General features: G+C 34.6%; 2 protein-coding genes across 4 annotated transcripts; both read right to left on the bottom strand.

Annotated features, from left to right (window-relative positions):
- Positions 1-27: 27 nt before the first annotated feature.
- LOC107406852 (nuclear pore complex protein NUP50A) lies at positions 28-3,362 on the bottom strand. Its single transcript, XM_048480524.2, has 2 exons — positions 3,179-3,362; positions 28-1,768 (listed from the first exon to the last, which is right to left on the bottom strand). Exon 2 carries the CDS (start codon positions 1,703-1,705, stop codon positions 275-277), a length of 1,431 nt encoding a protein of 476 aa, XP_048336481.2. The 5' UTR covers positions 1,706-1,768; positions 3,179-3,362; the 3' UTR covers positions 28-274.
- A 1,374-nt stretch (positions 3,363-4,736) lies between these two features.
- LOC107406832 (coatomer subunit beta'-2) lies at positions 4,737-15,268 on the bottom strand. 3 transcript variants are annotated; one of them, XR_007243072.2, is made up of 26 exons: positions 15,098-15,268; positions 14,632-14,652; positions 14,460-14,521; positions 14,212-14,266; positions 14,009-14,045; positions 13,554-13,879; positions 13,291-13,422; positions 13,048-13,196; positions 11,983-12,051; positions 11,493-11,643; positions 11,337-11,402; positions 10,219-10,407; positions 9,959-10,099; positions 9,764-9,838; positions 9,444-9,620; positions 9,243-9,334; positions 9,037-9,153; positions 8,383-8,497; positions 8,157-8,228; positions 7,792-7,988; positions 7,589-7,682; positions 7,199-7,305; positions 6,790-6,922; positions 6,240-6,429; positions 5,519-5,584; positions 4,737-5,119 (listed from the first exon to the last, which is right to left on the bottom strand). XR_007243072.2 is itself a non-coding variant. In XM_048481245.2 (26 exons), exons 1-25 carry the CDS (start codon positions 15,098-15,100, stop codon positions 5,565-5,567), a joined length of 2,739 nt encoding a protein of 912 aa, XP_048337202.1. In that variant the 5' UTR covers positions 15,101-15,268; the 3' UTR covers positions 4,737-5,119; positions 5,519-5,564. The 3 variants fall into 3 exon arrangements, 1 of the variants encoding a protein (XP_048337202.1); XR_007243071.2 differs by having other exon boundaries at positions 6,215-6,429; positions 15,098-15,267; XM_048481245.2 differs by having other exon boundaries at positions 6,291-6,429.
- Positions 15,269-15,926: the final 658 nt, after the last annotated feature.

Raw genomic sequence — 15,926 nt, 5'->3', positions numbered from 1 at the left:
TACGTCTCAAACATCCAACACCTCTAGTGCTTTAAGCAGACCGGACCAAGATTTACCCAAAATGAAGTTTTAACATACTTTTAGAGACCGAAAAATTAAACTACAACAAAACAGACATGACTCTATTAACTCTGCTAGAAAGGGACTTTAGGAAGTGCCGAACTGTAAAACAACTTTTCTGTTTCTCATTTTTTTAACAGAAAGAGGGCAGCTATCTCAGCAAACTTCATCGCAGAAAATAGGATTTTCAGTTCATCCACGCCAAGCAAACCTTTCATTCATCAGAAGCCTTGGGGGAATTTTCGGGAGTCTTCAGGACCGCAGGAGCAGCAGGTGTCTTGCCTTTGTGTTCTGTGACAACAGTGCAAAACTTCTCGACTATGGAACCATCCTTGAACTTCAAAGCAAATGTGGAAAAACCACCTGTGCCTTCCCCTGTACTATTTACGCAAGCAAATGTGATGCCCTTCTTCTCCATATTTGTAAGCTTCATATCTGGGTAAAGATTGGCATTCAAAATTAACCTGTAGTTTCCCCTAGCTCTCATGAGGAGTCGAGCTTTTTCTGTTCCAGTTGTGGAGACATTAATCTTCAGTTCTCCCTTCCCACGCTCCTTCCATCCTCCATCCATAAACTCAAACAATACAGAATCAGCATTAAAAACCACTTCCTCATTTTCTTCTCCAGTCTCAACTGCAACCTCATGCATTGAAGGGAAACTGCTTCCCTCACTCTTAGATACAATAGGTGCCCCTGGTGTGCCAAAAAGGGAGGAATTCCCATTATTGGATAAACCAAGTCCAAAAGGTTGGTCACTTTTTGATCCAAAAAGTGAACCAGGACCTGTACCAGACCCATCCTTTGCTATTGACCCAAAGGAGAATGTAGATGTAGAAAAGCCAGTTCCAGAAAGATTTGTGAAGGCGTTTTGACTACTTGAAAGCTGTTGGAATGAGCTCAAGCGAGAACTTTCAGCATTTGGATCTACATCATCAGTTGATTCATCTTTCTTATCGTCATTTTCAGTCTCATCCTCTCCTACAGCTGGCTCATCATCTTTCTTATCATCATTTTCAGTCTTACCTTCTCCTACCGCTGGTTCATCATCTTTTTTATCATCATTTGCAGTCTGATCTTCTCCTACAGCTGGTTCATCATCTTTCTTATCATCACTTTCAGGCTGATCTTCTCCTACAGCTGGTTCATCATCTTTCTTATCATCACTTCCAGTCTTATCTTCTGCTATAGCTGGTTCATTATCAGCCACAGGTTCTGTTGCCTCACTGGCAATATTACTTTTCTCCACCTCTACAGCAGTATTATTTTTATCAGTGGCAGCTTCAGCCTCATTTTCATTAACATGGCTTTCTGACTGCTTATTATCCTCATCTTTACCTTTCTCTTTCTCCTCACTTGATTTCGTTTTTCCATCTACATCATCCAAAGGTGCTTTCTCACTAGATCTTTCATTAGAAACCAACCGGATCCGAGCAAAAGGATTGGATGAGGGAGCAGAGGTCGTCTGAGGGCGACGGACTTTAACAATTCTTCTGGTTGCCAGGACCTCCTCACTGGCCCTCTTGAAGGTTCCAGCCTCTTGTTCAGAAGTATCTTCCTCATCATCAAGACCAGGATCATCTCGAGAGATTTCCCTTAAAGCAGCCCGCTTCTTTGAAGATGGAAGGACATTTTCCGCATCCCCCATTGAGGAAACAAGTCAAGAAACTACTATTTTAACAGTTTCCTCAATATTTGGGTGTGAAGGTATCTGCATGGTTTTGACAAAAAAATACTCACTTTAAAGGCCAAGTCCAAATCGAAAAGATACACAGGCAGACCATATGCCACCATACTAACAGCATGCACATTCAGATCATGAACATTAAAAATTGAATGTGAGGACAATTAACTTTCTACTTCAAGCAAGCTAAAAAAGGAAACTGAATAAACAGGATACTTGTCGAGGGTTGTGGCAACATTTAGGTTGACTACTTGATCAGTAACAAAAAAGCTGTCACTTACACTCTGGGTCACCATCAACCACCTGAAATTCTATCAACATACCTAAATAACTATTTGTAGAAATTCTTTTCGGTGCTAACAAACTCTCCACAACAAGACTTGTAAGAGCGAGTGTGTACAACATGTAATCCTGAAGACTACTGAGTTTGATTACCAGCTTCAAAATCCATAGTCACCTGCTCTCAAATTTCCAGTAATGAGTTTTCTTTGAAATCTCACCTATTTGCCTCTTAGTCTTCACATCCAAAAACCCTAAACTTATGCCTTCACCATTCCAACACCAAACACCCAAAACCTAATTATTTCAAACCCTAAAGCCCATCAAATAAGCATACATGGGTAATTTTCAATACCTCACCATTTTCTTAACAGAATGCACTGCTAGAGATAAGATTGTAACCATATCGCAGAAACATATACAACCTTACAAATCTTCATTATATTACAAAACATGTTAAATTAAAACTAAATTTTTAAGAGGAATAGAACTAGAGTATTAACAGAAAAACAAAAACAAAAACAAACTTCAATTTTAAAGCAAAAGAAATTATGGGCATCTAAAATGACAAAACCTCCGAAGTTCCAACTGGACATCTTGGAAAGTTATATTCAGATTTAAATTTTCTGAAATTAGAAAAAAAAAAATTTGATGGAAGAGAACTAGAATAAAACAACTTGCAATGCCCCAATTTCTAGGTCGCAGAGATATCAAAATTATACTATTATAAGTTAATATTGGAGCGGCACCCACATAAAAAATTAAAAAAAATAAAAACTAAACCCTAAATAAAATGAAGTAGTTGTCTAGTTGAGATAGGTTTTCATAATCCAACAGAGTTCCATTTGCGTTTTTCTTTACCATAGATCTATTTCCTTTCACCGATTTTCCAAATTATCCAAGAGCTAAAACCCTACATTCTAAACATAATCTAAATAATTAAAAACTGGGTCATCAAAATAAACTAATCTTCAAGATCACAAACAACAACCCAAACTAAAACAAAAGCAGTGTTCACAAAGAAAGATAAAATTAAAAAAAATTAAAAAAAGCATAAAAAATAAGAGATGAAACTCAACGCAACTATTGGATATCAGAAAATAATATTCAAAAAGAACGAACAAGGTGAGGAAAAAAAAAAATCGTAGTTGGACTTACCAAAACCAAAGCGAGAAAAAAACCAGAGCCTTCGAGAACTCGAATGAAGTTTCACTTTAATGTTATAGATGGTGGATATAGAAATATAATTTATATATTTTTATTTGTGGGTTTGATTGGAAAGGATTTTGGATATGGAAGAGTGAGGGTTCGCTTTCCTTTTCAATTCAGCTGCGGGAGGGCTATAATTTTGCAGCTCAAGGGCTTATGAGTCATTTGGTTTCACAGGATTTACATCCTATGAACGTCTTGTTGTGACACGTGCATACTAGGGTCGGAACCAAACTCTTCTTCTTTTGAACCTCAACCATTGAATTGGGCTTTTTTCAAAAATATTGGCCCAATTTCGAAGTTACCAAATTGTGGATAAATTGACAATTCATAATGCGAAGAAAATTATCAATAATAAAATAATTATTTGATGTTAAAGATTATTTATACGGCTACACCATCTAGTTAATTGTTTATATATAACATGCAAACATTTTATGAGTCTCAATTACTCAATTCTGCTCGTATTATCACTTCAACTCTAATATTATATTGCTTCCCCAAAAAAAAAAAAAAATATATATATATATATATAATATTATATTATTTTGTATAATACCATTTTACTTCCATTTTATTTGGTTGTTTTTTTGGTTTTTTTTTTTTTTTTTTACGCATTTAACCTCTTTTGTTTGGGCATTACATTTAACCTCCATTTTTATCTTCTTCTCTTTTTTTTTTTTTTTTTTTTTTTTAAAGAAACCTTCATATTTATTTTTATTTTTATTTTTTTGAATAAAAAGAAACCTCCATGGTTAAAGTAGCTTTTGGTCTATTCCAAAGCACGAACTCTGGCTTCTTTATAATTAAAGTTCATGTACTTTTACATACATGACGTTTCTGATATCTAAACTTTGCATAAAAAGTTAGTGCCCATAGTACTTTTCTATATAATTCACATTTTTTTATTTCATTATTTGTAAGATGAATTCCCTGACAACTATAAAAGGAAAATCTGATTTTCATTTAAATTACAAAAAAAATATTGAAAAAAAAATTGTAAAGAAAAACTATTTTCTTTAGCTTATTGGGGGGAAAAAAAAAAGTTCAACCAGTCTTATTTCTCTGAAGTTGATGACCCAATTATTTCTTTAATTGTTTTGTTCTTTTAAAATAGAAAAGGTTAAGAGAGGCATGAGCTTTAGGAATTAGATGCCCCAGCCACCGATTTTGAGAAAGCTCAGACCAAAAGGATTAGATGCCTAGAATGCTGTAGGATCAGATTAAAACGTTAAAGCGGGGGTGTCCAAAATAACGTCAAGATGAATGGAGGAGTTCGGATTCCCAATGTCTTTTTATCATCTTGTCCACATAATAGTGACGAAACCAAACACTTTAATAGAATCAGAGTACCTTTCCAAGCTAGCATACAGTTTTACCATGATAAAAGATAGTACGGGCATTTTCTGTTTGTTTTTTGTCTTTTAGAAGAAAAACCATGTTGTTGGAAAAGATCACCAAGCAAATAGCATTATATATGTTGGAGATACATACATATATATATATATATATATATATATATATATATATATATTCTAATGAATAATACACGTTTACAGTCCAAAATCGCATAAAAGAATTCCCAAAAAACAAACAAAACTATGGTGTAAAGCAAATATCTATTTTGAACGAATGCAATTGGGTCGAAATTTGTAAACCATCTAGATCAATTCTTTCTACATTCACAATGGCACAAGAAAATTTTAGGGGGTGGGAAAAGGCCTCAAAGAATATGCTAAAACTGTAATTTAGAAAAAGCAGACTAACTCGAGCTATGAAACTATTTATATTGTGCCCAACATAAATTCAATTTGCTACAAAGCCGCACCACTTGGTAACAGAGACAATCGGTCCCTTAAATCACCTCTTTTCTGGTCTTTTGTGGAAGACCTGTTGTCAGAAATAAGCAAATGGGAAAAAAGCAATCAGCCTCAAAATGATAGGTGATATTGAATTACTTTGTCAATTCATTATGAGTGCATATCAATCACAATGAGAGAGACTATTTCTACAAGAGGTCAGAGCAAGCTCCAAGAGAAGCCAATTTTCACGTTTCCGTGCACTCACTATAGCAGCAAGGCAAATGGAATACAAAGCCTCAAGAGAGTGTGAAAGTAAAAATAAATAAAAAATTAGAAAACTGAAAGATTGATAAAAGAAACTAGAAAGATTCCAACTGGCATAACGTTATTTATTTTCTCCAAATATGTTCCTCCACATCCATGCAGCACACATTCAATTTCTCAACCCTAGCCATTTCATTCAATTCAATATATATTTATTTCTCACCTTAGTAAGGGATCCGTATAGCTGGACCGACAATCTTCATAAGGACCTAGTGTCGTGGCGTAAGCACTGCCAGCAATTATAAAAAAAATATATATATTAAAAAAAAAAAAAAAAGTAAGTAAGAAGAGAATGGAAACAGCCTCAACTGAAAATAGACAAACAGATAAAATACGTGTCACCTATCTTCAAGCATGTAACACTTTATCAAAAAGATTGAAACATAGGCAACGCAGAAGAATATTCAAGTTACAGAATATAAGTATTTTCATAAGTTCATGTATCTGCTAGGGACACTTGTAATAAAATCAAGCAAAGGAATGGCAGAAAAAATATAAAGGTCTAAGTCAGATGAATTAACCTCCATAATGTGCAATGAAATTTATGAAAAAAGTTAGAAAAATTGCACATTAAATTGAAAATTTAATTAGTTACAAAAGCAATTTAGGATAAGTAGTCACTATCACCACATGCTAGCAAAGCATTATCGCCTTTGGGTGAACCTTCCTAATGGCGTCAGCATTAATAGCATCTATTACTGATATAGATTTAAAATAGTATATACTCTTATAATATTGATGAAAACAAATTTAGGAAGAACTTATTTAGTTGTAGTTGTAGAGGAAATGGTGATTATAGTAGTAAAACAGCAAGTTGTGAAAATGGAGTTAGAGATGGCACGTTAGATCAATTAATCACCAGAGACAAAATTGGATTTTCATACTGGCCCAACCAATTCCCTTTTAGGCTGACGGGGTTCCTTCATTATTCGTACCCCACTCTTCTTCAGCCTCGTTACCATTAACGAGTACTGCACCATCTGTAGAATCGGCATCCACCACAACAGCCTCCTCTTGACTCCCATCTTCTCCATTATGTTCCTCCCCGCTCTGTTCCCCGTTCTGTTCTGTAACCTGTAAAAAGACAGATTGAAAAATGGAGAAAGTTAAAATTTCCAAAGCCAACACTAAAAATAAGAGATTGACAGCAATTCATGTAACTGCAAAGAAAAAATAATAATAAAATATTGGCTTGATCTAAATATGTCTAGAAGTTATAAGATGAGAGCCCCCTAATTATCCAATTATAGCAAACAGTTTCCAAGGAAATTAAATCAATTTTAACAAATGCACAATCTAAGAAAAGATCGTCCAAAAACATAGGCAGGTGGCAAATTTTATTTCACATGATGTAAGTGTCCATGGGTTAAAAAAAAAAAAAATGACAAGGGACATATCATAGTTATTAATATGAAAGTCTGCATTCTCATATACCTCATCATGATTTGCATCTCCATTTTCAAAAGGCTCCTCTTCGTCCACTTGCATATTCCTGAAAGCTTCGACAAGGGTTATTGGTAGCTTATCAACATGGTTTGTATACTCCTCTGCAGGAGCATATACACCCCTACAAAACAACAAAAAAGGACTATCATTAAAGCCATGTAGTGCACAAATCATATGTATAAGAATTGATAGCAAATGATAATCAAGCTACCATCCAGTATATATTAAATACAAGCCATGGAATATGATACGTCACAACTGAATAAGCTAATGTACACAATCAATTTATTTTTAAAAGCAAATCACCAACTGAAAATGACCATCAGGAGTGGAGTGGAATGCAAGAGAACAATAGCTCACAGAAACACACACAATATCTGGTGCGACAGAAAGCTACCTCGTTTCTGTGGCTTTAGATTCTACAGCAAGAGCAACTTGCCAATCCTCGAACAAATTAGGATACTCCTCTGGATCAGCCAGAGACTCAGCAGCTTTAGGATTAACCTGCAGGTAACATCATATACCATTGAAAGACACACATGATAAAACCAAGGCAAAATAAAAACACATGCATTGTATGCACATTTGTACATTTACACATACATAGTGAGAGAGACAGAGAAAGTAGTACTAAGACATACTTATTCCCTAACTGAGACAAGTGATGTATTATATTTATTACAAAGAGTTGCCACATCTATTATTTTATTAAACACCAAGTAAACAAGGAAAGAGCTGAATCAAGAATGGAGAAGCAAAATAAGCAGCAAAGTGCATAGAATGTGACCTTATTAAGATCTTTTCTCCAAATAGCTACTATCTCTGAAACCTTGCTTGGAAGATAAGATCGGGCCATTAAAGCAGCCTCAGGTATCCGATTACTGCAAAATGTATGCTTCAAAATATCAATAACTATCACCGCAATAAAAAATAAAAATAAAAAAATTAAAATTGTTTATATTTTACATTTTAAGTATACAAGAAAAGTACCTCTCCACCAGCAGCTCCAGACACTCTTCTGTACGACCTAACATGAATAAACAAAGGAATGCAACATTGTTCTTCCCTTGCTCCTTGGCTAGGGTTGCAAGTTTTGCTATCCCTTCAGCATCTCCTAAAGAAGAATAGAGCAGTAGCAAACCACTCAAGTCCATTGCATACTTCAAACATTCCTCAGCCATCTCTAACTGCAGTGATGCAACTCAGAATATTAGACAATTTTAAAAAGGGAAACATTTAAAAAGTAGAGGGGGGAAAAAAAAATTAAGAACCAACATGCAAATTGCAATTGAATTTGTTCAGGTAGGTGTATCGAGAAGCAAAAAGAAAAAAGTAGATATAATCAACTATCACACCTTTCCAGTAGACATAGCTAGTTCTCCCAACTGCTTCCATTTAGACTCACTTTGCACTTCAGTTGCAATTTCCTGGGAAAAAGGATATAGATTTTTACTTTGAAAGAAATTATTCAAAGAAAAACACATTCCTCAGAAAGCCTGTAAAACTGTTTCACATGCTAAAGTACACAACATATCTTGTAATATTTAAATCCCTTGACTGACATAAATCATGTGGACTTGCCTTTGCAACTTCTAATATTCCAAGCTGTATGGCTAGCTCAAATCTGTAATCAGGATCTGTTGCCACTTCAAGTGCTTCCTCTACCATACCCCGTGATTCCAAGAAACGAGCCACACTAGAAAGTAAAGGAGTCAATTCATTTAGGATCCAAGAAACAATTTCAAAACCAAATAGAACAGCTCATCAACAACTAAACATGGGATAGATTTTGGATCAAAACATATACATGTTATAGGACTTCTACAATAGAACAGATGACATTAGAAAACTAATATCTACTCATTAGAAACCATATGGCAACTAATTTTTCATCCACAATGTAGGGAAGCATTGGTACTGAGAAAGACAAAATGGAAAAGCTTTAGAATATTCACGCAATCTGCAAGTTGCATCTGTTTAATTCAATTTTGGTAGGTAGAAGCAGAACTAGGAGCAACAGCAAAAGCTAACAGAAACGAATAAGTCATATGATGTGGAAACAGAGAGAATATGATAAACAAAAACTGCTCTGAAATATTCAAGGAATCCATTGTGGAAGGATCAACAGCAGATTGCAATCAACGGCTATCTACCTTCTTGATTTTATATGTTCCCAAAGCCATATATAGAACTTGATTCATAAACATTATTTCAGAGGTAGAAGGTTGAAGGTACCTATTATGGTGCTCTTTGGGAATTGAAGGTAAAATTTCATTGGCTCTGTCCATGTCTCCTCGCATTACCAGAGTCTTGTATTCAATCAAACTCAGAAGTAAAGTGTAACCCATAACACTGCATAGAAAATAAACAAACACATTGATCCTCAAATAATGAAGATAAGTAACACAACTTCCAACATCAGAAACTGAAATTGAACTTACTTGAACTCTTTGTCTATCAGATACACCCGGCTTTGACTAGCAAGATAACCCAACAAGTACATAGGTCGGTCCAAGTGGAACATTGTGGTTACCTAAAATCAAAGTTGATATTCACCATTGCTTACAATATCAAATCCATAAGTATTGTTTTTTGAGATAATAAGTATTTCCAAACTAAGGATAAAACATAAACAGTACTACCTCGCCACCGACACAATAATTAAGCCTCCAGGAAGAGTTGTTGTAAATGAAACAATCCCCAACCCATAAACCAGTCCTGACACGTTCATTCATTTCATGAAGAAGCTCAAAGGCATCCTCCACACCCTGTTCATCTACAGGTCTTCCACTATCCAAATAAGAAGAAACTACATCGCGCTGCAATATGAAAAAATTACGTTCAGTCTTATAAAGCAATCTACCAGACCAGGAATGAAACAACAAAAGCTAATGATAAAATGAAGCCATAATCCTGCATGCTCTTAAATCTACTTAAAAAGGAAATTAACAAGAATCCTTACATTGTACTTGAGGATATAGAAAGATGTATCACTGGCAATAGCCACTAGATCACCACTGTCAGCCCAATAGAGGTTCTGATAGATTCAAAAGAATAATAAATTAGTTACAAGAAAAGAATACACACCCTGCACAAACGAACAACGCATACAGCAATAATAATGCCAACTAATGATCAGAATTATGTAAGTGCTCACTTTCACATTAACATCTATTCGCCGAATCAACCTGCATTCAGCCCAGTCATAAAAACAAATAAAATCATTTGAGCACATTGCCAGTAAAGTTCCACCATAAATATGTTCTGCTGAAAAGGTTGGTCGAACACTCTTCTTTTCCTGAAACATGTCATTAAAATAAACCGAAAATTTCTAATGAGTATTTACACAATAAATTTGAGGGAAAAAGGTTTTAGTTATATAAAAATAACACCTCTACCTTACAATAGAAAACTAACCTGGAAGTTTTTGCTGAAAATCTTAATCTTTGAGGTACTCTCTCTAACAGCATATTCTCCATCTGACGACCAAACAAACTCCAAAGCCGAACCAAATGATCGATTTCTCCATGCTAAAGCAGTATATATGATGTATTCACCATCTCCACAGACAACAACAAATCTCCCATTTGGATTGTGTTTTAAGCTCTAGTGACAACAATAATGAACAGTAAGATGTCAACCAATACGAGCATGGATGCACATACATACATATATCGCTCTACACATGCTTTACATCTTGACACTTTGATTTGAAAATGAAGACTACAGATAAAAAATAGTATTTCAAATAGAATTGTTTTTTTGCCGGTTGAGAACATCACATAGGCCTAGTTTCGTCATCATATTATTTGAAACCTCTACAATAAAATGTTAACCAATACAAGCATGGATGCACATATATATCATTCTACACATCCTTTACATCTTGACACTTTGATTTGCAAATGAAGACTACCCATGAAAAATGATACTTCAAAAAGAATTGTTCTTTTTCCGCGTCAGGAACATCACATAGGCTTATCATATTATTTGATACCTTTTGACAGTTTGATTACACAATTAAACTACCTCTGCAGATTATGGTTACATTCTACAATTCAAAACCTCATCTCTTCTTATGATAAAAGGAGAAGAGACTCATTATGAGAAGCTATATATACCAACACCAAACAGTCTCAGGAATAGTTGAGCATTGTCAACTACCTACGACTAAGGGACAAAAATAATTTGAATATGAGAGGAAAAGAAGAAGGAAAATAACAGATTTTTGCAATACAATGAACATTCAACATTAGGAAAGAAAAAATATCCTAAATGAAAAGACTTCAGTATGAGAGATCCGAACAAACAGATTGAAAATTTATTGGTAATGCAATTAAAATGGGGATATATGGCCCTTTAGAAAGAAGTTGTATTCAAGTTATTCAAGCTGCCGAAGACGAACAACTTCTCGTAAAGAATGTATCACTTTATATTATGAATATTTGTTTGCAAGTGACATGTAGATTACAGCGAGCTCAGAAGGCAAGAAATTGAAGGAAATTTGAAAAAAGACCAGAAGGGAGACAACTTACTTGTGGGTAAAGATCACATGTGCCCAACTCCTTCACAGCCAAGGGCAATCTTTCTCCATCAACAGCCTAAGAAACAAAAGGAAACTCAAAATTTTAATTGATTGGATAATGAAATCACCCACTTCTAAGTTTGCTGTAACGGTAACAAATTCAAACCTCAAAATCTGCTCCCACACTCTTAATGTTCACAGTTTGAATTTCATTATGCTTGGCCCAAATTATTTTTCCACCATTGTCCATACTAGCAACTGGTACTTCACGGCCAAGTTTTACCATGATGGTCCCTTCATCATAACCAATCACTACTCTGTAGAAGTTGAATAAGAAGAAAACATCATTAAGAAACGCACCCTACAACTTTAGCAGGAAAACAACAGAGCCAACGAAGAAACACACTAATAATAATTTATGAGTTGAAAAGAAAACTGAATTCGAAAGGATAAGTGGTAAGAGCATAACTGATAACAAAAACTAATATGTCTCCTCATATGCTTTAAACAAACAAAAAAACTTTGACCCACCACGGGGCCACGTTAAAGACTTGAACCCCCTAAATATATTTTAATTCATATGACTAAATATCACCCAAGTAATTTGCAGTAAAAAGGGTACGTTTACTATAAGTTCTAAAATGTAAGAAACTTACCGACGTGAACCTTTCATGTATCCAATAGCCCAAACTCTTTCAAGCCCATAATTTAATGTGTTCTCAAGCCTGTAATCCAATAAAATTGATTTTAGAATCTGGAATTTGCAATCCATCATAATGGGCATAATGTTATATGATTATGCCAAAAAATAAATGAAGAAAACAATTAAACAATAAACAGCTTTACATCTAGATTCAAGTTCAAGATTACATAAACTGAGATTCAATTTTAGTATTTTAATATTTAAATTAGAATGTCTGTGTGTCTTTGTGCATGTGTATGTGTTTCCCTTAGTTAGAGACATCCTATTGCAATTACTTTGAAAATGTAACTCTGACTGAAACCACCATGTAGAATTATAAGGCATGGAGCTTTACATCTGGATTCAAGTTCAAGAATACATTAACTGAGATCCTATGTTAGTCTTTTAATATTTATATAAGAATATGTGTATGTGTGTGCGCATTTTTGTGCATGTGTGTGTGTGTGTGTGTGTGTGTGTGTGTGTTCCTTTTTGTTAGAACCATGTCCTATTGCAATTACTTTGAAAATGTAGCACTAACTGAAACCACTGATAGAATTATGAGGCATATTTTTAACAAGGAACTAGACATGAATCCTGAGACCAATTTTCAGATAAACATGAAGCAATGCATTATTACAAGATTAAAAGGCATAATGCCTGAACAATTACCCTACACCACATGTTATAAACTATTTACAGCTAGCAAATTAAAAATGACTTCAAAAGGTCACTGCAAAGTCCAAAAAAACTCTTTAATATTGTGGTGAATGTCAAACATTATATATCCTTAGCCAAAAGAAAAAAAAGAAAAAGAGAAATGTCAAACACTATATGTTTTCCTTCAAAGATGTACGAAATAAACCCTGCAGATCTAAATTAACATAATCCCTAAGTCTTGTATAATTGGTCAACAAGATCAAGAAAAAGGGTGATTATTTGAAAAACCAACTTATATATATAGAAAACAAGAAAGGGACTAACAGAATAAGCAGATATTTAAATCAAAATGTAAGAAACTTTTGCTGCAGAGAATTACCTATAAGTGGTTGCATGCCATATGCGGACTGTTCCATCCTCAGATCCAGTAATTATTATAGGAAGTTCAGGATGAAAACACACGGCAGATACATTGTGTGTATGGCCTTCTAATGTCTGGACACAACTTTTGGTTTGATAATCCCAAACCTGTATTCATAATATATTGCATGACGTTTGCAAATCAACTTAAATAGACAACCATAACATGAATGAAGATACAAGAGAGCAATTTAAGAGAGACCTTAGCAGTGTGGTCGTCAGAACCGGTAATTAGATAAGGCTTGTCACCACCTGTAAAGTAATCAACGCAGTTTACTCCTTTCTGATGGGCATCCAATGTAAAATTTGGATCAGGGGAGCCAAGGTTCCATATCTGAAAAAGAACAAATTACCACACCATAACATGAAGAATACAAACAAATTACCAGACAGCAAAACAAATCACAAGACTGAATCAAGCAATACATGAAGAATGCAAATTACAATAGAAAATCCTGTACATACCTTAATAGTACGGTCAAGGGATGCACTCGCAAATGTGTTAGTGTCTTTTGGATTAAATGTCACTTGCATCACATAATGTGAATGTCCTTCAAATATCTGAGTACAAATCCAACCTTTCTCCCAATCCCAAAGCTTTATGAGCATGTCATCAGATGATGAGAGTACATATGGGAGTGTAGGATGCACGGCCACACACCTAATGTAGTCAGTATGCGCCTCAAACACTTTGACCTTATCCATTGTATTGTAATTGTATACACGAATAAACATGTCATCAGCTCCAGCGACCACCCACTGCTTACGTGATATAAATTTGGCTGATCTCACTGCACACATGATGAAGACCTTAAACATTAGTACAAACCATAACAACAAAAAGATGTGAAAGAAGTTCCTCCAGAGATTTCATCAAGAATGGAGAAATTCAAAATCCATAGTGAACATGTAAAAGGTACCTGGTAACTCAGTGACCTCAAAAGACTTAGCCATGGTCTGCAATAGTGTCATGTAGATTCAAGTTAGCACTAACGGCCAGCCTCCAAAATACTTGGGCAAAATTTAAATTTCCAATGCTTCAAATAAGTTCAATACAAATCCACAACTTCATTAGAGAACACTAAAAGTTGAAAATTTTAAGGTCATCATTAAGTCTCCGTACCTGAGACTGGTAGTTCCAAATACACACTGTTCCTGAATACAAACTTGCCAGAATCCTACAAAGATAATTGTAATTCAACACACGTCATTAAACAATCGACTCTAGCAACATTTTTCTATGTGCTTCCAATGTGTTTCATCAATCATTTAAACTATAATATATAGCGTTGCTCTTCTAATCGAGATAAAATGTAATAAAATATATTTATATCATCATATGTTAAAAGACAAAGAAAATCATAGCATTACCATGGTTCTGTTGGATGTAGATCCACAGATTTTACTCTTTCTGATCTTTGAGCAAGTTTCCTCTGAGCAAATAGGATGGAGTAAGTCCATTACACGCACAATTCATAATGTAATCATACTAATTAAAGGAATCAAGATCTAAGTGAAACGAGGCTTAAGGAAATAATAATACCTTGATTTCAAGTCTGAGAGGCTGTTAACACGTTAAAAAATCAAACATTTTTAATCAGTGCCACATACAAAAAAAAAAAAAAAAAAAAAACCAAATCTTTATAAATCAAATCACATGACAAAAACAAATGGATAATTGCCTATAGAATCAAATGAAAATTCACAATCTAAGGAAAAAAAAAATCGCACACTTCAAATGAATCCAGGTTTTTACATTAGATCTCATCGAAATTCAACCACGTGAGGCGTCGTTAGGTTGCCAAAAAACCAAATGCAGAACTCCAGTATAATATATTTCTTGGCAACCAAACAGAGTGCAAGTCAATCCACGTATCTCACTAAATTTTGTGCAATTGTTCGAGTAGTGAGAAATCGGAATCAAATCGAAGCCGATATCAACCAGATCTAAGACATATAGAGAAAACGAACAGCATTTTTGTGGACAAATACGGATCGTATAAACTCACCATTTTCGCAGATTAATTGAACTTTCCGATTTGGAGCAGTCCGATAAACCGAAGCGATCCAGGTGATCCGAGCTCAGGGAAAGTGAGCGAGAGAGAAAAGAGGTTTTGGGAGTTCTGGTGTTTTGTAAGACATAAGAGCTTCAGCTCTCTCTGTAAATACGAGACGGAGCGACACTTTGCGGTTGGGGGCCTATCAATTTTACGAAACCGCCCCTTGGTGGATGTCCTGGCACGTGACCTCTCGTGCGATATGTGGGAAACTTGATGATGAATCTTGAGATGAACGGTGGAGATCTGTTGTTGGGTCGTAGCTGTTTTTGGTGTGAACAATGCGCACTAACACTAGGAATGTGGTGTTGACGTAGCTGCTACGCTTGCACATTGTGACCCTTTCTGTATTTTCTGTAATTTTCTTTTTGGTATTTCAGAAAAGAAATGGAAAATAAAATAGAAACAAAAAATTATTTTTTTAACCAAACAGTGACAGTAAACTACATTGAACTAATTTACCAGGAATCACAATTTTGTTATATATATGCTTTACCAAAAAAAAAAATATTTTAATTATTACAGCTGATGCAGGAAACTGTTTCAATTTTCTTATCTTTTTTCTTTTCTTTTTTTTTTTCAATTTTCTTTATACTTCACAACTAACACTTTATTAAAATCTTATAACATCGAATTTATCAAATAATCGATCAAATGGTTTTGATATATATGAGGAATTCCTGTTTTAATTTGTAGATCTTTTATAAATTCAGAAGAAAAAAAATTATATATATATATATATATACAGTCTGTCTATGGTGCGGACAGTCCTTATGCGAAC

This window comes from Ziziphus jujuba, chromosome 1, assembly GCF_031755915.1.
Source record: "Ziziphus jujuba cultivar Dongzao chromosome 1, ASM3175591v1".
In the NCBI taxonomy this organism is placed as follows: domain Eukaryota; kingdom Viridiplantae; phylum Streptophyta; class Magnoliopsida; order Rosales; family Rhamnaceae; genus Ziziphus; species Ziziphus jujuba.
The sequence above is the reverse complement of the archived record's forward strand: the minus strand, read 5'-3'. Positions and strand labels throughout refer to the sequence as shown.

What these genes read in the sequence shown, in the direction of transcription:
- LOC107406852 (XM_048480524.2), bottom strand. Translation starts at nt 1,705, where the DNA reads ATGGGGGATGCGGAAAATGTCCTTCCATCTTCAAAGAAGCGGGCTGCT.
- LOC107406832 (XM_048481245.2), bottom strand. An exon ending in CTCTCAGACTTGAAATCAAG is followed by an intron (nt 14,522 to 14,631) that starts GTATTATTATTT and finishes CTATTTGCTCAG; the next exon opens with AGGAAACTTGCTCAAAGATC. An exon ending in TAGCTATGTCTACTGGAAAG is followed by an intron (nt 7,989 to 8,156) that starts GTGTGATAGTTG and finishes GCATCACTGCAG; the next exon opens with TTAGAGATGGCTGAGGAATG.